Here is a 26958-nt window from a genome sequence, read left to right on the forward strand (position 1 = left end):
TAACACTATTACTTAAGCCAACCAACCTGATATGCTTTATGTGCACTCTAATAATTAAGTAAAAATTAAATATCAAGGGCCATATCTGCATATGGCACTGATTTTCACTGTCAAGGTTACCTCTGTTACCTTCGCATTAACAGTCTGTGCATTATGTTAACAGATGATGGTGACCATTCAGCAACTTGTCAGTTCTTTGGATTACTTCCATATACCAGACAGGGTTATATTCAAGGTAAATGCCCTCATCTTGAACAAATTTGTTTGCTCTTTATCAAACAACCCGGGGAAAATTCAAATAAAAGAGCAAAAAAAAAAAAAAAAAAAAACCAAAAAAACCTAAAATTTTCTTTTCTGTGAGTAAATCCTGAGCTGTTTAATGGTCTCTAAATAATATACTATAATATATGTTGATGGAAGTGAAAATACAAAATACTAAATCCAATAATAAATATTAATGCTTATATATGTGTTAAACAGCAAAATTATACACATCCCCTTCTTGATCTTTTGGGGATTCCAGAGGCTCTTTATTCTTCATAAATTCTTACACTTTGACAAAATGTAATGTATCTTCCAAGTCATTAAATAAAGAAACTTGATTTTTGATTAAAAAACAATAAACAACAGCCATGTAGTGACAGGATAAATGGTGGTCTAGGCTTCACCATTTTAATTCCTTCAAGGGGTAGGCTTCCACTCGAGGGTAAATAAAATAAAAGCATTTATATAAAATAGAAATCTAGCTATTCCATTAGTAAGAACTTGATTTTAACTCAAATAGTAACTTGTACAGCAAGAATAATTTAACCTCTGAGGGATGGCAGAGAAGGAAATAATGGAGCGAACTGCAGTGTCATTTCTAGCATGAGCAGTTCAATTTGAGATGCGGTTAAAGTTAAAACAAATAAAAACTAAACACAAATGGAGGAAAGTGTTATTTTAAATTTAGGTGGAAATACACGGAGGTAGAAAATGACACAAAATAATGCATAGTTATGTGTATGATAAACCAATTTTACAAACTGCTTCCTGCCCTCCCCATAGCAGTTTTTTTAGGCTGTATGTTCCTCTGTTTGAAATATACCATATCTTCATTTTGATTCCATAGAGCATTCCCTCCAGAGAATTACCTAGAAAGGACCCTCTTCTCCCCATGGAAAACTATTTGATTCTTGAGGACTTTACCTACTCAGTTCAATTTGGTAGTGTAGATATGACTTCAGAGGTGGTTTGCAGCTAGTATATTTTGACATTTCTGCCAAAGATAAGATTAAGTATGAAATATCAAAATTACGTGTTAAAATAGATGCCATTTTACTTTGTTTCTTCCTGAATAGCCCTTCAGCTGTTGAGGCACATACATTTTTCCCCAGGCAAAATCCCCAGGCTAAAATAACTAAGCCTCATATCTTCAGGAAACCCAGCTTCCCAAACATATTCTGAGGTATCTATCAGCTGTCGTTTCATTCCATATTTAATCATGTAAATGTTACTTGAAAAAGGAAAAATACTCCACTTAAAACATTTTTTGTCGGGCAGCCCGGGTGGCTCAGCGGTTTAGCACCACCTTCAGCCCAGGGTGTGACCCTGGAGACCTGGGATGAGTCCCACGTGGGGCTCCCTGCATGGAGCCTGCTTCTCCCTCTGCCTGTGTCTCTGCCTCTCTCTGTGTGTGTCTCTCATGAATGAATAAATAAAATCTTAAAAAAAAAAAATTTGTCAACTGCTCATACTAGATATAATCCATGACAATACTTAATCTTCTATTCCTTCTGTTAAAATGCTGTTCTTTGTTTTAGCAACAGAGTAAGAAGTCACAAGGATTCAAGAACTAATCATTTTTGTACTCAAAATATAACTTTTCCTCCAGAAGTGCCTTCTTGAGTAGTGTGCTACCCTTCATTTGCCACTGGGGAAAGGACTCGCCCAACTGCTAAGATCCAATCCTATCACTTTGCAGTCTCAGACTCTCCAGCAACTTTGAGCCAAAGACCACCATTTTAAGCAGTGACAGATGTTCTGAAGGCTATTCCTCCAAAACTCAGGTAAGAACAAATGTTATTTTAGACGAACATAAATTTAGGAAACAAGTAAAAAAGATACATAAATAAGTAGCTCTTAAGATCTTTCACACCATCATAGATTAAAAAGAAATGTTTAAGACTTTACACTTAACCTCAAAGCTTTTAAAATTAAGAGAAATTAAAATGCATATTGAATCATCACAGTCTAACAAAGTCAACTTGATTTATGCCACAAGCATTTTTATTTAGCACATAATTCTATCACAAAAAGCTTATAGATTATTACCACAATACCCACTCAAGTATTAAATCATTACACATTAAGTTATTAAAAAGAATTTTTAAAAGAGAGCTTAAGGTCAGCCTGGGTGGCTCAGCGGTTTGGCACCGCCTTCAGCCCGGGGCGTGATCCTGGAGACCTGGGATCGAGTCCCACATAGGGCTCCCTGTGTGGAGCCTGCTTCTCCCTCTGCCTGTGTCTTTGCCTCTCTCTCTCTCTCTCTCTCTCTCATGAATAAATGAATAAAATCTTTAAAAAAATTAAAAAAAAAGAGAGCTTAATTGCCTATTCTTACAACTTAACTCTTATTTCAGATTAGAACCCATCCTGGAAAGCTACAGACAGAATGCTGAAATAGAATTAAGAACCGAAAGGTGAAAAATAGAGAAACAAAACATGACAGGGTAGAGGAGGAGGTAATATGAAAAGAAACCTATGAATAAGGAAGATAGATGAAATAAATAAAGCAGGAACTAGAAAACTAACACTCTTCACCTCCTTAAATTTGATAATGCTTATTTTCTTAAAGCATAATTAACCACTTCTCCATACACAAGGTGGTGGGAGAGGTGCCTCAAGAGATGATACTTACAGTAATGGTTCATAAGGTAAATGAGAGGAGAGGGAGAAAGGTGGAGGGAGAGCACCAATAGCCAATGAGGCAACTCAAGGTGAATACATTAACAGGTTAGTCACCAGCAACACTGGCAACTTCAGAAAGATTAAAAAATAATAATAATAGGAGTCTTCTCCTTTGCAAATCCCTCTGCTAAATGTATGTATAGACACAAACATGTATATTTTGGGTGTTAGGGGGAAAGCGGAGGAAGCAAGAAACTCCTTGAAAGGCAGAAATAAGAACTGCCCCCTGAACCACGACAGAATGGAATGTTCCTTCTACCATTGGACCCTAGTCCTGGAACTATGACTCTCATTCCTTCAGATCAAATCCTGCTATATAACCAACTCCAAGGAAGTGACAATAACTTTGTGATACTGGGAAGTGTCTACTGGGACACTGTGATACTGGGAAGTGTCTAGATACTGGGAAGTGTCTACTGGGACACTGTGATACTGGGAAGACACTAGATACAAGTGTCTACTGGGACACTGTGATACTGGGAAGTGTCTATGAATAACTTGTCTAAAGTAAGCCATAACTTAGAAATATTTATGGTACAGTGGTCATAACTGACTCAACCCGCACTCAAAATAGGAAAACAGATAACCACTCTTGGGTGATAGTAAACAGTATTGTTGACAATGGGGCAGCCAGTAAAAGAAACACAGGTGTAAAGTACAAAAAACACTGATCACCCTTTGTCACTGAAGTAACACAAATTCAGCTCTTAAAAAAAAATACAGTTGCCTCTCTGGTTCTCTGTATAAGAAGCCAATTTTATTCTTGCTTCAATACTTAAATCTAGAAGCAAAGAGATAAATCAATTAATCCTTACAAACTGCTCCTAGGAGCTTCATTTTCCTCAAGGAGTTAAAAGAAGCCTTGACCACTACACAAAGAATATGAAATCTCTGTACTATATTGCTAACACATATCTCCAATTAGGTTTAAAGACATTTTTACAGCTGTTATGCCAAGTTTATATTACTAGATGTTAAAGAATGTGTTGTAGCACTTAAAAGCGCTAAAGCTGGCTCTTGATAACAATGGTTTATGATTATATCTCAAGGAAAGCAGGAATAAGGCTTTTACACAATTTTGTTGTTACATGATGATATTAAACAGAAACAAAAACAAGTGGCAAGGCCACCCAAAATCTTTTGTTCTCTTTTTTGATACTCTCATCTAGAGGCTAACATATCAAAAGTTATAATTAGATTTTTACCTATCCCTTGGAATAAATTCAGCTAAAAGCTTTTCGAGGCTTTAGGATTAAAAAACTCAAAACAGCAAATGTATTCACATTTTCTAAATCTATCTCTGTCTAAATAATGTAAAATTGTATGTATAAAGCAAACAGGTAAAGGATAGCAAGAATTTTTAATTAGTATTTCATTATAATACTAGTGTGAGAAGAAAGAGGTCAACTATTAATAAGGTACAGATTTCCCACCACTGGGATTTATTCTGAATTCATTTTAAGACCAGGAAGCTGTGATCTAAAAATCTCTACTCTAAAGCTGTTAAAAGTTGAAGTAATTGTACTTTTAAAGTAAGGATTGGGGTTTTTAAGAACAGCTCTTCATACATTAAGCCATGTAGTTCCTGACTATTAATTTGTAATTTTGACTTAGAATCCTAATGCCCACTTTTTAAATGATAAATGATTATACAATGGATAGCACATCTATTTTGGATAATAACAGTGCTTAGAGATTTTAATCAAGCACATGGGTTCCTTTTCATTTCTCTTTTTTGTTATGTACACATCTCAAAACCACACAAAAGAAAACATAACAAAAAAGAAATATATTCACTAAAATTTAAGGTTATTCCAACAAAAGGGTTAATTAGAGAAACAAATTTTCTCAGACTGCTAATAATGGGAATGACACATATTATGTGCCCATAAGTAATTCTCAGGTATCTTTGATCTTCAGCCCCACGCGGTTTCTGTTGCCTACCGTAGCCTGGCCTCTGGGACTCTCTCAGAACCAGACATCTGGCTACTTTGTTGTTTTAGACTAATCTCCTCCCAGGAGAGCTCAAGAAATGACACCAGGCAAGGAGGGTCCTGGCAAGGGAAAAAACATTACGGTATTAGCAGATTTTTTTTCGAGTGGACGAGAGTATCAAAATTGTCTTCAAATTTCTACAGGGGTCTTAGAAGCTCTTCTGTTATGTGGTTTTACTATGGTGTAATTTTAATAGGATATAAATATTATATCTCTTATAAGGCCCATCAACTATCTTTAAGAATTCACTGAAAGTGAATCATTGAATCAAACAATGTGTAGGAGAAAGTTGTGGGGAAAAATACAAAATAGATTAATTCTTCACCCATCTGTTAGGGTTGGGTGATGACTGATAAAACAAAGATTTTAATTGTCAGATGAAGGGTTACACCGAAATTGTGGGATAATGTCTAAGATTTGCAAATACAAATACAAATTAGGCCAACTCCCTATAATATTTCTTCTTTTAATTGGGAGTTTTGGAAAGAATCTTAACTATCTACCAGAAAGGTTTTATTGAAGTGTACTTCTGTAAAGTGCTTCAGGGGAGAAACCAAGAGGGAGCAAGAAGTTTAAAAAAAAAAAAAAAAACTTAAGTCAAGGATAAATATTATTATTATTATTATTTTGACAAATGTTAATTTTGAAGCAACACAGATCATCAATAGTTTCCCCCAAAACAACAAATAGTCATCATCAACATCTTAACTCCTTATTAGGTATTATTGTTCAATTCTAAAAATCTATACATTCTGAGAAAAAAACATTAATTTACCATGTGTTACATAAATAGAATATAAGCCAAATGGGACAACTGCTTAATCTGTGAACTTTAATGTTTTATCCTAAAATTGCATTTTATCTATTTATAATATATTCAGTTAATACATGAAATCAAATGGTACACAATATGACATTTATATTCTTATACAGAATGACCAGAAACTCACCAGATTAGCTAAAACACCTAACACATTCATCTCATAGGTCATAACTGTTAAAATAAAGTCCTTGTTTTGTATTTAAATTGCCTTTATAATACTAAAAGCACCAAACTATATAGTAACTTCTACGTCAGGCTGTATTTCATAAATTAATTATTTCAATACCCTATCATAACACCATCTACTCTGTTAACATCCATTATAATTACAGATGAAATTTTTCAGAAGATGAATGTAAAAAAGACAATCTTAAGCAATAATAATTCATTTACAATTAAATAATTCCCCAAGTAAAGCAAAAGACTTATATTAGTATGGAATATGTAAGTCACAAAAAGATAAATACTGTGTAATTCCACTTAAATGAGGTTTCTAGAGTAGTTACATTCACGGATACAGAAAATCAGAGAGTTGGTTGCCACAGGCTAGGGAGAGGGAGGAATGGAGAGTTATTATTTAATGAGTATGGATTTTTATTTTGGGAAGATGAAAAAGTTCTGGAGATGGACAGTGGGGATGCTTACACAACAATGTAAGTTTAAATGTATTTAATGCCAATAAATTATATCCTTAAAAATGATTAAAATGGTTAATTTTATGTTAGGTATATTCACCACGATTTTAAAAATTACATTAGATACAAAATAATATGAAAACTCAAAGATAATGAAAAATCAGAGCTCTTTTATTTTAAATATCTGTCCTTGACCAAAGATGCATAAATTTTATGAGAAGCATTGCCAATCACACCTTAATGTATATATTCTTATCGTCATTCAAGAAACAACAACAGAAAAAAGCACAAAATCAGTCTTGGAACACATTAGCAAAAAGGATTCCAGAAAATTCCCCTAAATGTCCAGAGTTTTGTACTTAGTATTAAGAAATTTGCTAGATAACAAAACTATTACTCAATGTTAATCTACATTTCCAAAGAATCAATAAAGGTAGAAAATTCAAGACAATCAATGAGGTATTTTTTTATAATACTGCACACTACTAAGTTATAATGGACCAGGTCTTCAAGTGGCTTCTAAATATCATATCATTTTGAATTATATTCAGTTTAGTTCCAGTATTAAGTATACTTAATTATATCCTGTTATTTCAAAATTATACCCATATAATTTTACATTAATTGTAATCAAGTTTAGTTGCATACAAAAAACTACTCTGAATAACAATGCTTATACAGGAGAGGTATGCTTTTCTCTTTCATGTAAAAGAAGTCTGGAGGTAGGCAAACCACGGTTTGGCATCCCCACAGTTCAAAGGACCCAGAATCCTATTCTTGCTGCTCCACTATGATTAGCAGGCTCTCTCAATCTAAAACTGCTTTCAAGCTCTAGCCATCAAATCAACATTCCAGGAAGCAGAGGGAGGAAGGAAAATGAAGGCTGCACAACCCACTTTTAAGAAGACATCTTGAATGTGATATGCAATACTTCCATTTATATTTCACTGCCCAGAATTTAGTTATATGGCTTTCAGAACACCAGAAATTCTAGTAAATACAGTTTTTAGCTGGATGACAGTGTGCCCAGATGAACGATGGGATTCTATTGAAAAGATGAAGGGAGAAAAGATATTAGAAAATGATCAGAGGTGTCTGATACATATATTAACCAGAATATCCAATTAAATACAACTACTATTGTTGGTAAATAAATGGGTTTCTTTAAAGGGTAAAATATTACTATGATTGGTATTAATTAGTATAATTTTATACCAAAGCATAGGAGTTGTTAAAAAATCACCATGATGAAAGTAAGAAATTTAAAATTGGGTCAATTGGGGCACCTGGCTGGCTCAGTAGGTAGAACATGTGACTCTTAATTTGGGGTCATGAGTTTGAGTCCCACATTTGGGGTGGAGTCTATTTTAAAATAAATAGGCAAAATAAAACTAGGTCAATTTGAGAAAATAATATCCAATTCAACAGACAGAATCATTTCCTTTCCTTGCAACACAGTGAATTTCCTTAAGTACGAATTGAGTGCTTACTAAATAAATGAATGGGGCAGATTCTTCCAATGAGCTAATATTCTGGGTTGGCTTAGACTGAGTCAATGCAGAAACAGAATATAACTTAGGTATGGACAATGATTATAGAATATTCTGTGTTGGCTTAGATTGAGTCAATGCAGAAATAGTCAATGATTTTCCATCATCCCACCTCTATCCTTTGCCACTACAGGGGAGTAGGGGAGATGTCAGAAAAGAAGCAAAAGAGTGAAAATTAGGACAACTAAACCAATTTCCTATTAGACCCTAACACCCAGACCAAATGTAGAATTATTTCTACAGAATCATACAAGAGGGAGTTTAAATAGATGATGATTTGACGGTGACTGGAGATTGATTTTAGAGAGTTACAGTTATAGCTCAAGTTCCTCTCAGTTGGCCATCTATCTCCTTGACTTCTGCAATAAGCAAGACTTTAAAAAGTAGGTAGCTGTCTAGGAGGAAGGCCTGAGGATACATGACAGCAGCAGGCTTTAGGATGGGTCTTGTGATCACTGCAAAACAGAGTCACACATTAGTCATACGTTCCAAAGGAAGCTTCCTAACATCTTGCTGCTGAGGGCAGATGCCTCATGGAGTCCCATGGACCCTACAAATACCTGCTATACACAGAGCTAGTGTGGAAGGTAATCCCCCTGTCCTAGAAGACCTTTAGAGACTCTTATTGCCCGAGCAGATAGATCAACACTGATAGCTCCTAGAAGAAGGGATAGTGCCATAGAAGCACATGCCTTTGTCATTATAAGGCCAGGTTCACGATTTGGAAACCTGAGATGTCTCACTCTAGACTGAAATAGAGTTACGCTCCAAGGAAGAGACCACACAATGATGAGATGATGCTGAAGACAGTGACAATAACAAAAGCCCCAGGGGACCATGCAGAGACCTACTAATGAGTCCAGCTTGGTTAAGACTGGTCAGTAGAGGAACTAAAATGCATCAGAAGAAAAGAGGGAGAGACAATGATGAAAAGATAAACAGCAACAGGACAGGAATGAGAAAGGGAAAAGTTCAGAAGATAAAGACAGGTTTTAAAAAAACAAAAATAAAAATGAAGCTTTAAAAAAATCAAGTAGACTATCATAGTATTCTCTTCTCTCTCTTCCTACCCTTTTGAGGCAAAAGAAACAAGTGAAGCAATTTTAAGACCAGGGAAAGAAGGAAAGAAAATACTAAATGTTTTCTCAGGTATCATGATAAAACTATGGTTTTCTAAACCAATATTACATTTAACTTCTAACCCCAACAGTAGTAACATAACATTCAATAGAACAATCCAATACAATCCAATATAATCTCAATTAATTGTATCAAATAGACTTTCTAATCAACATATGTTTTAAAAGCCAATCATCCAATAGCATTATCTAATAGCAGTAACATAATAACAAAATAACTATAATGTTTTGTAATTTGCAAAGAATCCTCACATATGTTAATCATTTAACCAGTTAACACTAAACGATGTGCATCTATTGCTAGGAAATATTTTAAATAACTTAATCAATAGTATAGATTTAGGGAAGAAAGTGGGCATATATTAATATGGTTTCTAACACTGAAATTAATTTTTTATCTTTATTTAAATAACATTTAAAGAAAAAATACCTACATGGTATCTTACAGTTTTAGATACTAGCTAGAAAGGGCAATATTTGTGGCTGTGTTCTCGGTGGGATTGGCTTCCTGGTGGTAGAATTTGGATCTATGGTACCAAAACAAATTCAAAAGCCCTCTTGTATTTGAGGTATGAAAGGAAATCTCAGATTTGGTTACACTTTCTCATCTGGTAGGGAATGGAAATTGCTGAGATGAATTTGAAAACTCTATGACGAGGGTAGTGGTGATCTTTTAACTCTACAATGCTATGATGTATATAGGTTTGGCCTACTTGTGCCACAGACCCACCCACACCATTAGTGTGGTTGTGTTCGGGTGCTTGGTTTTTCTATTCAGATTTTATGTCTATGGGGCACAGGAAAGTGATCATTCTCCCACCAACTTACTATGAGGAAGCAACATGTGCAGTGAAACAGTCAGTCATAATGCAATTGCATCCTCAGCCAGCCTGCACTCCTGCTCCCAGAGGCAGGTAAATATGAGCCAGACCACCGGGACAGGATTGGTGAACAACACCCCTTCCATCAGGCCCATTCTCGTGATCTTCCAACCAGTTTATCTTAACCCCACTTGGAAAGCCTTTGAAAAAATTCCCTAACCACTGAGAGACAAGCTGAAAGCCTATCTCTTCAAGAACCATCTTGAGCAGCCCAGGTGGCTCAGCGGTTTAGCGCCACCTTCAGCCCAGGGCCTGATCCTGGAGACCCAGGATCGAGTCCCACGTCAGGCTCCTTGCATGGAACCTGCTTCTCCCTCTGCCTGTGTCTCTGCCCCTCTCTCTCTCTCTCTCTCTCTCTCTCATGAATAAATTAAAAAATAAAAATCTTTAAAAAAAAAAAAAGACAAGAACCATTTTTCTAACCAGAATCTGTGGGCCTGGCTCAAGCTCTAGGGACCTCTCCAACCCTCTCCTTACCTACCACAGAGCCCAACTGCTCATTCAAATCCACCTGTTTATGCTTCTGCCAATTTCCCCCATTTCATGACCAACCCCTATGAAAGCACACTACCACTGGATTTTCTTTATACTCTACCTCCCTGTTCCCCCAAAATATCAGCTCAGTGCTCTGTAAATTGCAAGTGTTCAATAATTTGTCTTAAGTTAACAGTACATTGTTCCTTTACCTCTCAGAACAATTTCAAACCATCATCTTTAATGAAGAGCCAACACAAGATCTTCCCTTGAAGGTGATTTCTTCTTTTGTGATTTCTGGAATTCTGTTGTTTTTGCTTGGGATATAATATGAAAGCATCCTGGAGAAGGAATACATACTTTACACCTGTGTGACTTTAGTCAAGTCACCTCACCTCTAAATCCTAATTTGACCAACTACGAAAATCAGGGCAATATAATACTAGTCTTATCTATAATTATCAGGAAGTTCAAAAGAGAAAATATAGGTAAAAGCATTTTACAAAATATGCAAAGTAATTTAAAATCTATTTATCACTATAGAAGATTACCTAAAGAAGTATTCTTACACATATTTTAATTCTCAATCTCCTGAAACTTCCATAGGAAAAAATCACTGTTTTAAGGAAAATAATGTTTTGGGCAGCCCAGGTGGCGCAGCAGTTTAGTGCCGCCTGCAGCCCAGGGTGTGATCCTGGATATCCTTGATCGAGTCCCACATCAGGCTCTCTGCATGGAACCTGCTTCTCCCTCTACCTGTGTCTCTGCCAATCTCTCTCTATGTCTCTCATGAATAAATTAGTAAAATTTTTTAAAAATGTTTTACCTCATCATTTGTGCCAAAAATATTTATCAAGTATCCACTAATGTCTTCTAATGTCAAAATCATTTCTCCCTACATGAGATATTTGACTAAATAGTTTAAGACTATCTGAAATTAAAAAAAAAAAAAAGAAAAAAAAAAAAGACTATCTGAAATTAAAAAGGCAAGAAAACAGACTCAAGGTCCCATTCAGCTACTAAAATGTCTGTGTATATTTTTCATCACTTAGCAGGTTTGAAGATACAAGATCAACCTTAGAGAAATCTTTTATTTCCTTCCAGGCCTGATCAACCATATGAAAGTCTTCTATTTCCTTCCAAGCATTAGAAGTGTTCTATTTCCTTCCAAGCATTAGAAGCCTGCCATTTTGGAGATTGCCACCATATAAGTGGCTGTGGCTGCTGATGTTTACACAAAGCAGAAAAAGTGTGAATAACTGAGCGAAGTAAAAATATTGCAAGAGACAGTCAGTTAAGCATCTGCCTTCAGCCCAGGTCATGATCTCTGGGTCCTGAGATGGAGCCTCCGCGTCGGACCTCCTGCTCAGAGGGGAGTTTGTTTCTCCCTCTCCCTCTGCCCCTTCCCTTGTTCATGTTCACTCTTTCTCTCTCTCAAATAAATAAATAAAATCTTAAAAAAATATATGGCAAGAAACAGCCAATCATGTCTCTTGATTTTTCTATAAAAGTTTATGATATTTCCACAAGTTTATTTAATATAGGACAAAGTATAGCTAGATATGAATAACTGCCTTAATAAGACTTATTTAAATCAAGATCTGGATAGAGCTAGATTTAAACAAATTCCTTCAAAAATATTCATCAATTCAAATATATTTACTGTGCCCCTGACATCTGCCAAATACTGCACTAGATACTATACAACTGTAAATGAGAAATACACATTCCTTGCCATCAAATGGAATCTTCACTGAGATACACAGGCCTTTGCTGTGCTACATGTGCCTTGATGGGGTAAATCCCATGGTGCCCTGGCAGAGAGATGGGAAAGCTTCCTGAAGGGAGACCTGCAGTCAGGTAGAAAAACCAGTGCCTACACAACTTCGTAGGGATCATTTTTTAATACAACTACTGGCTTTTTTGGTCCAGTCATAAGTCAATCTTTATTTTTCTCACATATATGGAGTACTGAGCCACGTATACATGGAGAGGTTTTAGCGCCACCTATCCTAGCTCCAATGTTAACTGAGGGACAGGCCAAAAAGGGAAGGATAGGAACCCAGGCACTGAGCAGAGGACCTGCTTTACAATCAATCACAGCTCCTTTTTCTGTGCTATGTGATGCTGGACAAGTTCCTTACCTCTTTGTGGCAGTTTTCTCATCTATAAAATGGGGATAATAATAGTACCTAACTCAAAAGGTTGTTAAAAGGATTGAAAGAGTTAATACAGGCAGAGCACATAGAACACATGGCACAGCATGTGCTATAAAAGCACTGGCTAAAACTGTGGAAGGAGCCTCGGTGTCCATCGAAAGATGAATGGATAAAGAAGATGTGGTTTATGTATACAATGGAATATTACTCAGCCATTAGAAACAACAAATACCCACCATTTGCTTTGACGTGGATGGAACTGGAGGGTATTATGCTGAGTGAAATAAGTCAATCGGAGGACAAACATTATATGGTCTCATTTATTGGGGGAATATAAAAAAAATAGTGAAAGGGAATAAAGGGGAAAGGAGAAAAAAATAAGTGGGAAATATCAGAAAGGGAGACAGAACATGAAAGACTCCTAACTCTGGGCAACAAACTAGGAGTGGTGGAAGGGAAGGTGGGCGGGGGGGTGGGGGTGACTGGGTGACGAGCACTGAGGTGGGCACTGACGGGATGAGCACTGGGTGTTATTCTATATGTTGGCAAATTGAACACCAATAAAAAATAAATTTATTAAAAAAAAAAAAAAAAAAAAGCACTGGCTAGGGGATCCCTGAGTGGCTCAGCGGTTTGGCACCTGCCTTTGGCCCAGGGCGTGATCCTGGAGTCCCAGGATCGAGTCCCGCATCAGGCTCCCTGCATGGAGCCTGCTTCTCCCTCTCTCTCTCTCTCTCTCTCTCTCTCTCTCTCTCTCTCTCTCCCCCTCTGCCTGTGTCTCTGTCTCTCTGTGTCTCTCATTAATAAATAAATAAAATCTTAAAAAAAATTTTTTTAAAAAGCACTGGCTATTATTATTTTGATGACAAGAGCTTACTGTCATTGGAGATGTCTCTTCCTGTATGGGTTAGCGGCTAGCTAAACCCACTTAGGGCACAGGAACTGCCCACAAAAGTAAGTTAACAGTGCCTTTTGGATTGTTGCAGTTCTTGGTAACTCCACCATCCTGCTGGGTCCTCTTCATCCCCCCAGGTCAGAAATTAGGGAAGTGCTGGGGAAAATGCTAGCATTCCTTCACACCGCTAAAGGACTTTGTCAAAATCTGAGGTTAGGTCCTTCCAACCAGGGAAAGGCTCTTTTATTTAGCAAACAAGCTTCTAACTCAACTTCTTTCCTCTTTCTCTACTGATAGTCAACTTATAATGAATTAGGCCTGAAGTCCTAAAACTTTATCAACCATGGGCCAACTGTTTCTTAAAGTGGGCTCCTTTTGAACCTTCAGAAGTATTTCAAACACAATCTGAAAATGAAAAATTTTAAAAAAGAACTACATAATTCCTCCAACAAAAATTCTATCTTTGGTTATTTGCAAAAAAATGATATTGAACCAACAGGATTCACATCTCATTATAGACGACTTGGGCATTGCAGATCCTTTTTTAATTTTAATACCAGCTCTCATTTTTCATAAGAGAGTGTGACTATATACCCCACCTTTTTAATGGCAAGTGTACAAACACACGGCAGAATAGTTGGTAATTAAAACTGTTGAGGAACTGCAAATATCGCACCTTGGAGGAACAAAAAGAATAAATGCATGCCAACAAAGGCAGAGCACAAATGTAATGAGTATTTATGGTGACTTATTTTGATAAGGCATATTATTCATTCCCTGTTGTCCCTGATAAGGGGAGCCACAAAAATTGAAGTGTTTTTCACAGGCTAACTCATCATGTATTAAAAAAACATGACTATGCATAAATATATAAATATGTTTTACCTCATACAGTTAATTTCTCAGACTGTTTTTCAGAATTAAACTATCATGGTACTATCTGAGAAAATGTACGATTTTCAAAACAGTGTGAACTTAATTAATGTAATTGTAATTAGACAGGAACTTTGTCTTAGAGTTAGTGTCTGAAAGATCATTAAATAAGCAACTCTATGGAGCATCAACTGAAAACTTCCCACAATAAGTTCTCTTAACAAAATTTAAAATGTACTTGCATTAATGAGAAAATATTTCTTATCTAGGCAGAATACTGTTCGAGTCTTTTCCACTTTCTTCTGGCAAAGTAAGTTTATAAAAATATCCCTAAAGGAGAGATTGAGAACACAAACTTATGGAAATTACTGTCAGGTAAGTGACTTCACTATTGTTTTGAACAACTCTTTTGGGACCATTACATGACTATGATGAAATTGGAATCACTTTCTAGTTTCCCCAAATACTCCTTTGCCATTGTTAGTATGGATACCCTTGTACAGCATTAAAAGGATCAAAGAAAAGCAGTTCCTGAATAGAAAATTCAAAAATTGATTGGAGAGCCAAATACAAGCAAAAATATCTGATAAAGGGTAGGTGTCATGACAGAGGTACAAAAGAAGTACCATGGAAGGCAGGAAAGATTAATTCTGACTGGGCATCTGCAACAGCTTCTAGAAAAGAAATGGTATTTGATTTAGGCCTTGACCGATAAGCAGGACTTCATCTGGTAGATATGGGGGACGAAGAGGTCTGTACTGAAGGAGCAGATTGTTCAATTGAGCTGACAACAAACAGCAGAAGAGTTGATCAGGAACACAAAATTCCCAGGGTGGTCCAAGGACCAACACCAAAGGAGCCATCTACAAGTGACAGGCAGTCAGGAATCCCCCTTTAGAGAGACCAAAGGCCAATGAGTTTGTCCAGAAGATCAGAAGAGCTGACGCAAGAGGAAATATGGATGGCAGGTTTCTACCACAATTTAGGAAAGTATTTTTCAAACTGTGGTTCACAAAATCAATTTAGTGAATACTGATTGGCATTTTCTTTCCAAAATGGAAGAGAGGAAAGGAAAAGGAAGGGAAGAAAGAGGAGAAAGAGGGGATCCCTGGGTGGTTCAGTGGTTTAGCACCTGCTTTTGGCCCAGAGCGTGATCCTGGAATTCCAGGATCAAGTCCCACATTGGGCTCCCTGCGTGGAGCCTGCTTCTCCCTCTGCCTGTGTCTCTGCCTCTCTCTCTCTCTCTCTCTCTCTGTCTCTCATGAATAAATAAAATAAATAAAAGAAGAGGAGAAAGGTGGATGGAAAGTGGGGGAAGAAAGGGGAAGAGAGAGTGAATTACATAATAGTGTTACTATGGAAACTCTTCCATTTCTATCAGTGGGTTCCATCTAAAAAAAAAATTAAATCACTTATTTAGAGGGCCAATATCTTGTCGTTTGATTAGAATGCAGCTCAGTCCCACTCAATATATTCACACTATTAGTTTGGATCCAAGTGTTCTTAGTCATGAATAATCTGCTTGAAAAATCTTACTCCACTAAGCAGGATGTTTTCATTAGGTACATCAGAGACACAACCTGATGTCTTCATAATGCAAGTAAAGCTTAAAAGGATCATTTTCAAAATCTGTAGCAATGCAGTAAAGATTTAGCTTGATTCCTTTAGTCTGATAGATGCTGAACACATTCATATAAAAGATACATGTATAATACATCCTTTTTTATGAAGCATATAATCTCATAGGGAAAGTTAAGTTGAGAAAGCATAAAGATCTACAATTAATGCAATAAAGTCAGTCATATTTCACCAAGAAGCAAACAGCTTAAAATAACAGGTTACCTCCTCCCATATCTCTTAGCATAAATTCAGACAACAAACTAATGGTTGCCAGAAGGGAGGGTGATAGGATGGGCAAAATGGGTTTAGGGGAGTGGGAGGTATAGGCTTCCAGTCATGGAATGAATAAGTCATGGGGATGAAAGGCACAGAACAGGAATACAGTCAATGGTATCGTAATAATCGCTGTATGATGACAGATGGTAGCTATAGTTGCAGTGAGCATAGCACTGCATATAGACTTATCAAATCACTATATTGTGTATCTGAAACTAATGTAACATTGTGTGTCAACTTCAATTTTAAAAGATAAATAAATCAAATATATAGGTCCTTTTATTTTTTTTTCCCAAAGTATTTTCATCTAAAACAACCATGTTGGGGCAGCTGGCTGGCTCAGTCGGTGAAGCATGGAACTCTTGATATCAGGGTTGTAGATTCCAGCCCCATGTTGGGTATAGAGATTACTTAAAAAGAAAATCCTGGGCAGCCTGGGTGGCTCTGCAGTTTAGCGCTGCCTTCAGCCCAGGGCGTGTTCCTGGAGTCCCAGGATAGAGTCCCATGTCAGGCTTCCTGCATGGAGTCTGCTTCTCCCTCTGCCTGTGTCTCTGCCTCTCCCTCTCTCTTTCTCAATCTCTCTGATGAATAAATAAATAAAATCTTTAAAAAAAATCCTTAAAATAAATAAATAATTTTTTACAATAAAACAACCCTGTCTCCTGAAACCAATATTACACTCTATGTTAACTAACTGGAATTTAAATAAAAGTTTGGAGAAAAGTAAGTGAATAATCTGTCTACACACAATTGATTAAAAAGCTAAAAAAGAGAATACCAAGGATCACAGAACTGGTTAGGAATAGGACCAATAGAAGAAGCTAAGTCTTTCCACATCCAATTTATTGATATTTCCATAACTCCATAGTTCAACAAATCATTGAGAGTAAGCTCCTATTTTCAGTAGTAACAACTTTATAAGTATATACAAATACATGAGTGGCTAGCATGTAGTCAATGCACAGAGATAAGCCACAAAGCCTAAAAAAGGTACATGCCCAGAATTTGAAAATACAGGTAAAAATAGTCAAATTCCTTATAATCAGATACAACAAATATGAATATTAAAAAAATTAGATTAGCCAAGAAAAAAGCTGTAAGTATGTTGTTTAAACTAGTGTTTCCTCAAGATCACTAATGAATCCAGGGTACCTCCCTTAAAAGGAAGTTTGATATTTAAAATGTAATTAACTGAAATAAACAAAATTATTGAAAATATCTTATATGGGTCCTAATATATACAGACATTCTGATACTGAAAAAGAATTATATAACAAATTTTCAATGTAGGACAATTCAAGGGAGACATGGTAACCTGACTGTTTTTGTGGTTGGTCAGTTTGTTGACTGGAATGGAACAAGGGTAGTTTTCCAGGCTTTACAGTTTATTTTATTTATTTATTTACTTACTTACTTACTTACTTATTTATTTTGGCTTTACAGTTTAGAGGAAACATCCTGCAAATCTATTCAATCCCCTTTATCTAGTTCTAAATTCCCAAAGCAACCTTTCTACTACTAATACATTTCCCCATGCCTTTTCATTCCCAGAAGGTAATCTTGAATATCTGACTAATATTTCAGGTTATGGTAAGAAATATTTATATAAAAAATATTGAAGAACTATAATATAAACTAATAAACTGGTATTATCCAGCTTATTAAAATAAATTTATTTAAACACTATCACTTTATATTATAATTTACTATTTATGCTTTATATTACTAAACTGAAAACTCTATGAAGGTACTATATATAGCAGCACTCAACACATATATTTTTTAAAAGATTTTATTTATTTATTCATGAGAGACACAGAGAGAGAGACAGCCAGAGACAGAGGCAGAGGGAGAAGCAGGCTCCATGCAGGGAGCCTGACCTGGGACTTGATCCGGGGTCTCCAGGATCATGCCCTGGGGTGAAGGCTGCACTAAACTGCTGAGCCACCCGGGCTGACCTCAACACATATTTTTGAACGAGTGAATGAAGTGAGTAAATGAGTAAACTCAGAAGATCAAATTCTGATGAGTGAAATAAGTCAATCGGAGAAGGACAAACATTATATGTTCTCATTCATTTGGGGAATATAAATATTAGTGAAAGGGAATAGAAGGGAGGGGAGAAGAAATGGGTAGGAAATATCAGAAAGGGAGACAAAACATAAAGACTCCTAACTCTGGGAAATGAACTAGGGGTGGTGGCGGTGAATGGGTGATGGGCACTGAGGGGAGCACTTGACGGGATGAGCACTGGGTGTTATTCTGTATGTTGGCAAATTGAACACCAATAAAAGATAATTATTAAAAAAATAAAAAAAGAAGATCAAATTCTTGAGAAAGCAATAACTAGATGATTTCATCAATGACAAATCTCTACAAAGATGATGCTATGATGCTGATGCTTGTTTAATATGTTCCTGAGCAATTTGTAATTACTTCTGCATATGATTTCATGAGATCCCTATAAGCAATCCTATGAAATAAGAATGCAAAGATTATTTGGATGAGGAAACCAAGGCTTAGAGAGGTCCAGGGTTTACCTGGTGTGACCACTCAGACCACTAAGTAAGTAAAAGCAGGTATCAAACACCTGCTTTGATTCCTTGGCAAATGCACCCTTTGCTAAAAATCAGATGGCCTAGCAGCACGGCCACAGCACTTTGGTGATGTTGCACCACAGTGTGTTAAGCTGGCATTGGTTAATGATCAGGACTGGTCCTTATGTCCGAGGCAGAGATAGACCGAAAGGGGGGCGGTGGTGGTGATGTTGGTGGTCAAACAACTTCAGCTATAGAAAAGACCCAGAAACGGGAATCTGACAATGCTAAACAAAGTGTTTGAAGATCAGGTACCTGGAAGACATTCCCATTAGGATGGAAAAGGAGCCAGACAAGAAAAAAAAAGGAATGATCAGAGACAGGAGGAAGAGAATTAGGAGAGAAGAGTGTCAGGGAAGCAAAAGGAAGCAAGAGGCAAGTAGCTATGGTGTCAAAGGCTACAGTTAAATCAAGGAAAATAAGGACTGAGAATGAGCCACTAGATCAGGTAAACACAGATCACTGCCAACCATTAAGGGGACCATCTTGGTTAGAATGGTAGAAATGAAAGACAAATGAGAGAATTCTAAGTTACATACAAAATTCTTGAGCAATCTCGGTATGTTTCAAACAAGTTTTATAGCAGCTTTAAAACAAACACAGGCAACTTTTTGTAAAGCTTCTAAGAATGCTAACCCCACCCAGAAGATGAGACTAGGGTTAAAAGGTACATATAGCAGAAGAGTAGGGCCCTGCAATTTCTCACTGCTGCTGCTGTTCTGTTCTTCCATCTGCCAGAGAGGAAGAACGGTTACCACCCTAGAGAGCACAGGAGGCTGCAGAGAAACAAGTGCACATAACCCAGCTTACAAAAGGGCTCAACACTGATAGCCTTTTTCAGAAACGAGATTTCTCCAGGAGGCCATTTAACTTCCATTGCAAGCAAAAGCACTAACGGACCCCATTTAACAGAAGAGAAAGGCAAGGCACAGAAAAGCTGAGTGATTGCTAAAGCTAAGACAGTGACTGACAGGTCAGGTTTCCTTCTCACTTCAAGTCGGCTCTCTGCTGATCAGATCTACTCTAAATGCCTTTATAAATGTTTCAATGAATCTTATCTTCATGCATTGGATTAGCAAGATCAACTCCCCACTGATAATGCAAAATAACCCTGAAATGTTTCATGCCTGACTGATAAGCCAGAAATTGAACTTTCTGTCTCCATTTGGACTATGATGATCTTGATCTTTCACCTCTAGCAAAAATCTTCTCACAGCTGTAATTTTAAAGTTAGTAATGAGTGCTTCATTTGCTTTCCAAGCAGACAGAACACCTTTTTTAAATACACTCAGACTGCCATGACCTTCGTCTATGACTTAAAGAGTTCACCACATGTAATAATTTTCTTTGCTCAAGAGACATTCTTAAATTTTCTTTGAAGAGATTTGGGCAATAGCCCCATTGATGAAATTAAACACATGCACACTTTTTAACTTAATTACCTTTCTGCTATACCTGAAATCAAAACTTTTCTTTCAATGTGTTTGGAATTCCACATGACTACCAAAGGGTTTTAAAATCCTTCAACCTGCTAATTAAAATATAACAAAAATGCTAACTAAATACGTTTACATTAAAAGAAGCATAACATCTTAACCCTAGACTCAGCAAAGGAACAGCCCTACTGCCTTCAAGAAGCAAACACAGTCCAGATTCCTAAACTCAAGTTCTGACTGTCCTACATAGGTGAGTGAGGCTCAACTCACTTGGGGTTCATTTTAGGTTTTTTCTACACCAAAAATGGAAAACGACAATTTGATAAGAAAAAAGAAAAAAAAAAGGACCAATACAAAGCCATTTTACTCTGCTTTACCTCTTTTTGTGAGGTTTATATCATGAAATACAGGTTTTGAGTAGTATAATATCACACTAAATGTAGACTTCTGAAGGCAGATCTCATTCTCCTTTTATGCCCTGTGGTAGAAGGCAGTGTCTACATAAAGTGGGAGCTTAACTTCTGATTGAGTATTATATTTCTAAAGCTAGAAGGCTAGTGAACACAGCAGTGTTTATTATGCTTTAAACTGTATATATGTTTTACACACCTTTTGTAGATATAATTCATAATTTTTAAAGGAGAATGCTGAGGATCATCCACCATACATTCTAACTCAATAGATCTAAGGTAGAGATAAGGATACCCCCCAGCCCCCCACCCACAGAATCTATGGGATTCACTTTGAGAAACAGAAAATAAACGAACCAACATAAATAACATGCATGTAATCAGTACACTACAGTGGTCAGTGTACCTTATTTTCATAGTTCAAACTACCAGGCTTATTAGCTTTAAACACAGATTAGAGTTTAGCATAAAATACTCTCAGACCTGACCGGAAACTCTTCCTACCTTGCCCTGATTTTTACTTATTATGATTCTTAATGCTTTTCTTTTTATTTTTTCCTTTAAATATTTGAAGGCAGAAATCCTTAATTATATTTCTCTCTTAACTGGTTTAATGCTCAGACTCAGAAAATTTTACAAGGTTGTACAGTTTTGCATCTTTACTCAGGAACCCAAAACCTAGTATTTACTACACATTTTTAGTCATTGGCTATTAGCTGAATCCTTCCTTTTCTCAGCTTGCAAAAGAAGAAATACTGAAGCAAAGAAGGATAGTGTAATTTTTTTCCAAACCCTACCTTTCCAGCTTTTTTCATGTAACAGCAGCATAAGTAACAGAGAAATGAAATATCTCTATAACAACAGCATGAAAACTACAGAACTCTCTCCAAACTTGGAAAAATAATGTACCAGTTTCTTGAAGAAGAAACTTCTTTCATAATCCCTGTGGTATTTACTATAAGGCAGAAGTTCCATGAATTTAAACAGAATGATTCCCTTAGCAAGTCCCCTAAGGTTTTAAACATCTATAAAGCTGTGTGTATGTATGTATGTGTGTGGGGGGGGGGGAATCTTATCTTTTACCACAGAACTTTACATTCGGAACATAAATGTAAACGAAACAAATGTATACAGTGGTAAACAAAGAATTAGTGTTTATTTCATGTCTCCCACATTACAATAAAATAGAAAACACGTTGACCTATCACTTCCTTATATTTGGCAATGAATCAGGGTTCACCAAGTCTTACTACTTTTTCTGTTATTTAAAAAAGGAACTAAAATTGCATGTGCACGTGCACACACACACAAGTGCTCACATGTAGACACACATATGCACACACACACGCACTACCATATAACCACCAATCAGACTGTGTCAACCACACACCCTATAATCACGGTATTGAAAAGTACATTTAAAACACTGGAATGAATAAATAATGATCACAAAAAAAGAACCTAGCCATGTTTCTAATATTTAAATGGAAGTAGTTTAAAATTTAAAAGCCACAAAATAAGACTGTCAGTCAGCTATGCCCTTAAACAATCTCATTTTAATATCTAAAGGATATGCTAGCATTCCAACATATATGCATTATTATGCACATACGTTTACTTTCTTTTGCTGCTAAAAATGATTATAAACTCCAGTTTATAATCACTGAAACAAAAATAATCTAACTTATAAAAACAAATTGTTTTTTAACTTTAACTAGGAATAGTAAGGCTATTTCTTGCTGAAGTACAAGCTGTGAGTTTAAGGAATGTGATAACTTTGAAATCATGACAAAACCTTTTGGTAACCAACAGTTTTAGGAAAAAAAAATTAAAATGAAAGGTGTATAAGTAACAGAAAAAACTTCCTTCTAAGTTATATAGAACAACTCTGCAAAATAAATATGAAATCATTTCAAGTGACTCTATTACACCTGCATACATCCCCCAAATCATTAAATACAAATATGTTACACAATCTCACATTTCCTTTAATACATGAGAGCATATACTAAACATATGTGTTTATATTAAAGATGTATATACAAATATTTGAAAGCATAAACTAAAAGTAAACAACTTTGATAACACGAAATCTAGAAGGAAAGTTTTCTTACATGTTACAACTACTGCAGAGAACAGTTTGAAAGGACAGTGCAACATGGAAATGTGCCCGGTAGTTTTCCTACCATGTTGAAATGCATGAGAGTATAGGTCTGCTGCATGCAAGGCAGAACAGAGAATCACAGAGAAGTAGAATCAAAACCTTTACCTAATGGTACCTGACAGTGGACTCTGCTTTTGGGCCTTTTCATTTTACTTGCACCAATTTACAATGCATCCTTAGATTAGATTATTTCCAATATGTTATAGAAAAGATGAATCTTCACATTTACTTCAGCAAAAGCTTATATTCAGTTACCTTATAACATTACTTTAGAAAAACATTAAACTTAAAAGTATCTAATATCTTTACTTGAAGATCACTTTCTTCTACAATCTGATATAAATATTTTAAAAGTCTATTCATTTCATATCAAAAGAGACAACCCAACTGGACTTTGCAAGCTCAATTTTCAATATCTATGAAAATTGTAACTTACTCCCCAGGACTACAAAAATGCTCAATGATGATAGAGTCGCACAATATAATCATTTAACAAACTAAACCAATGATATTAGAAAACAAATTCAACATTATTATCATGCAACATCAATGCAAATAATTTAAATATCTACTGGAGAATAAGCATGTAAATATAATTTCTAATGCTATATATTTTTTTTTTAATATATATATTTTAAATTTATTTATGATAGTCACAGAGAGAGAGAGAGAGGGAGAGACATAGGCAGAGGGAGAAGCAGGCTCCATGCACCGGGAGCCCGACGTGGGATTCGATCCTGGGTCTCCAGGATCGCGCCCTGGGCCAAAGGCAGGCGCCAAACCGCTGCGCCACCCAGGGATCCCTAATGCTATATGTTAATGTCAAGAAAATGAGTGAACTTTGAACTTTTGCCAAAAGTCATCTGAGAACAAAAAGGATTTTTAGTTTTAAAGCACTTAAGGGAGTCACATCAGAGAGAAAGAGACAAATGACAACTTTAAGCCAATTAACACTGGTCTCAGTGTTAATTATACCAAAAAAGACCCTTTCCTCAGTCTTCAAAAGCAGTAGAAAGATAATCATGACAAAGACAGTCTAAGACTCCTGTAACTCCTCTAGCTCACTAATTATGTGGCAACTAAAAAGAACTATCCAGCATAATGAAACTCTGGTTAAATCCAACTCTGTAAATTCCATTTCTACACTAAGAAACTAAATGTGGCTAAGAGAAAGCATGATGCCAGGCTTCATTTTTTTTGAATTTTATTTATTCATGAGAAACAGAGAGACAGAGAGAGACAGAGACACAGAGGGAGAAGGAGGCACCATGCAGGAAGCCCAAGGTGGGACTGGATTCTGAGGTCTGGGACCATGTCCTGAGCCAAAGGCAGAAGCCCAACCACTGAGACACCCAGCCATCCCCAGGCTTCATTTTAAATGCATGACCATAGGTTTCAGCTGGTTCCTTAGTGCTTCCAGCAATGCTACCATACTCTCCAGTTAATTCACCCTCCTAGATGGTAATTGCAATTTTATCCTCTCATCTCAAACATAATACCCCCTACTCCAACATCACTTTCAGCTGCTGAGAAAAAAAGTGAAAATCAGAAGAGTACATGGGCAGCCCGGGTGGCTCAGAGGTTTAGCGCCGCCTTCAGCCCAGGGTGTGATACTGGAGACCGGGGATCGTCAGGCTCCCTGCATGGAGCCTGCTTCTGCCTGTGTCTGTGCCTCTCTCTCTCTCTCTCTCTCTCTCTCTCTCTGTCTCATGAATAAATAAATAAAACCTAAAAAAACAAACAAACCAGAAGAGTACAAAGAAAATGAGAAGAGAGCTAAGAAACAAAAAATCATCACAACTCCCAAGTATACCCTTTCTACCCATTTTCATGGATCTCTATCCACACACTGTCTTTTCTCCAGTTATCATCAATAAATGATCCAAGCTCCTACTGAAGTTCATGCAACCCAATACCATTCTCTTCCTATTGACCATATAAATTACTTCAGCACTCTCTTAAATCAACAACTTCCTCTCAACTATATAATCCCCATTATGATGGAAACATACTATCATTTCTGGGGGCATCTAGATGGTACAATGAATTAAGCATTCTACTCTTGATTTTGGCTCAGGTTGTGATCTCAGGGTCATGAAATTGAGCCCCACTCAGCACTCAGGGGGGAGTCTGCTTGAGATTCTCACTCCTTCTCTGCCTCTCCTGCTCATGCTCTATCTAAAATAAATAAATAAATCTTTAAAAAAAATACTGTCATTTCTGCATTTAAAAAAATCTTGACCTCATATCCCTTTTTAAATATAGCCCCATTTCTCTCTTTCCTTTTGTAACAAAGGACCTCAAAACAGTTGTGTATACTTTCTGTCTCTAACTCCTCTCCTCTTATTCTTCCTTGAGCCCATTCCAAATAAGCTTTTGTCCCTACTCCACAAAACCACTCTGGTTGAAGTTACCAATAACCTCCATGTAGCTTAATTCAATGGTCAATTCTCAGAATTCATTTTACACAAGTCATATCAGGAATTTGACATGGCTGATTACACCCTCCTCCTTCCAACACTGGCTTCCAGGATACCACACTCTCTTTTTTCTCCTTCTGTCTAATCTTCTCTGTTGCCTTTGCTGGTTACTCCTCATTCTGTGACCTCTTAATGTTGGAGGGTCCCAGAGCTCAGTCCTTGAACTTCATGTCCTTTCTAACTATGCCCTCTTCGCAAGTAATCTCATCTAATTTTTGCTTTAAATGCCATTCGATTAAAAAAAAACAATAGAATGGATTAATGAAACCAAGAATTGGTTCTTTGAGAAGACCAGCAAAATTGTTAAATCTCTAGCAAGATTCACTAAAAAAGAAAGAGGGAGTACCCAAATAAACAAAGTTACTAATGAAAGAGGAGAAATAACAACCAACACCACAGAAATACATTTATAACAGAGTATTTTTAAAAACCTATATGCCAAAAAGTTGGACAACTTAGAAGAAATGAATAAATTCCTAGAAACATATAACCTACCAAACTGAAGCTGAAAGAAATAGAAAATTTGAACAGATCAATGAAATTGAATCAGTAATAAAAAAAAAAAAAACTCAAAAAATAAAAGTCCAGGACCAGACAGCTCCATAGGCAAATTCTACCAAACATTTAAAGAGTTAATATCCATTTTTTCAAACTATTCAAAAATACAAGAGGAAGGAAAACTTCCAAATTCACTCTATGAAGCCAGCATTACCCTGATGCACAAACCACATAAAAACACTACAAAAAGGAGAACTACAGGATAATATCTCTCATGAATATAGATGTAAAAATCCTCAACAAAATATTAGCAAACTGAATCCAACAATATATTTTTAAAAACCATATACCATGATCAAGTGGGTTATCTTCCTGAGGCAGAAGGGTGGTTCAATATTTGCAAAGCAATCAATGTGACATGTCACATCAATAAGAGAAAGGATAAAAACTATATGATCAGTTCCACAGATCCAGAAAAAGCATTTTACAAAGTACAACATCCACTCCTGATAAAAACCTTCTGCAACCCCATTCTTTCACTTACTCAGTCTAAAGTCCTGGAGTCATTCATGACCTCTCTGTTCCTCTCATATCCCACATTTAATTCATCAGCATATCCTCTACATCCAGTATCCAACCACCTTTACTACCTTCACTACCATCCTACTCTTCGAAAGACATTGGTTGAGAAAATGAAGACAAGCTACAGACTGGTAGAGAATATTTACAAAGCATAGATCTATGAAGGACCTGCATCTAGAATATATAAAACTCACAACACTGATCAATAATAAAACAAACCATCTAGCTAAAAAATAAAAAGCCAAAAGATTTGATATTTCACGAAAGAAGACATGTACAGCAAGTAAATACATGAAAAGATAATAATGTTCAACATTATTAGTAGCTGGGAAAGATAAATCAAATTAAAACCACAATGAGATATCACTAGATACATATTAGAATGGCTGAGTTAAAAAAGACAATAAAAAAAAAAAAAAGACTGACAATATCAAGTGCTGATGAGATATGGAGCATAAGAACTCCATATACTGCTATCTGAAATGTAAAATGGTACAATCACTTGGGAAAATAGCTTGGCAA

The 26958-nt window shown here is 36.3% G+C and overlaps 1 protein-coding gene across 23 annotated transcripts in view; it reads right to left on the reverse strand.

The window, feature by feature from the left end:
* The window catches only part of SLC10A7 (solute carrier family 10 member 7), a 243748-nt gene that overhangs the window by 198006 nt on the left and 18784 nt on the right, over positions 1-26958 (reverse strand). For 6 of the 23 annotated variants that reach the window (XM_077846261.1, XM_077846257.1, XM_077846259.1 and 3 more), the window contains exon 5: positions 4894-5003. The exons of 14 other annotated variants lie outside the window; for them this stretch is intronic. In XM_077846261.1, coding sequence (XP_077702387.1) covers positions 4894-5003 — 110 coding nt within the window. Of the gene's footprint in view, positions 1-4893; positions 5004-5762; positions 7448-10658; positions 10788-26958 lie in introns of those variants that run through there. 3 more of the 23 variants (XM_077846266.1, XR_013350934.1, XM_077846271.1) reach the window with 3 other exon arrangements.

Source organism: Canis aureus, chromosome 13 (assembly GCF_053574225.1).
Source record: "Canis aureus isolate CA01 chromosome 13, VMU_Caureus_v.1.0, whole genome shotgun sequence".
Lineage (NCBI taxonomy): Eukaryota > Metazoa > Chordata > Mammalia > Carnivora > Canidae > Canis > Canis aureus.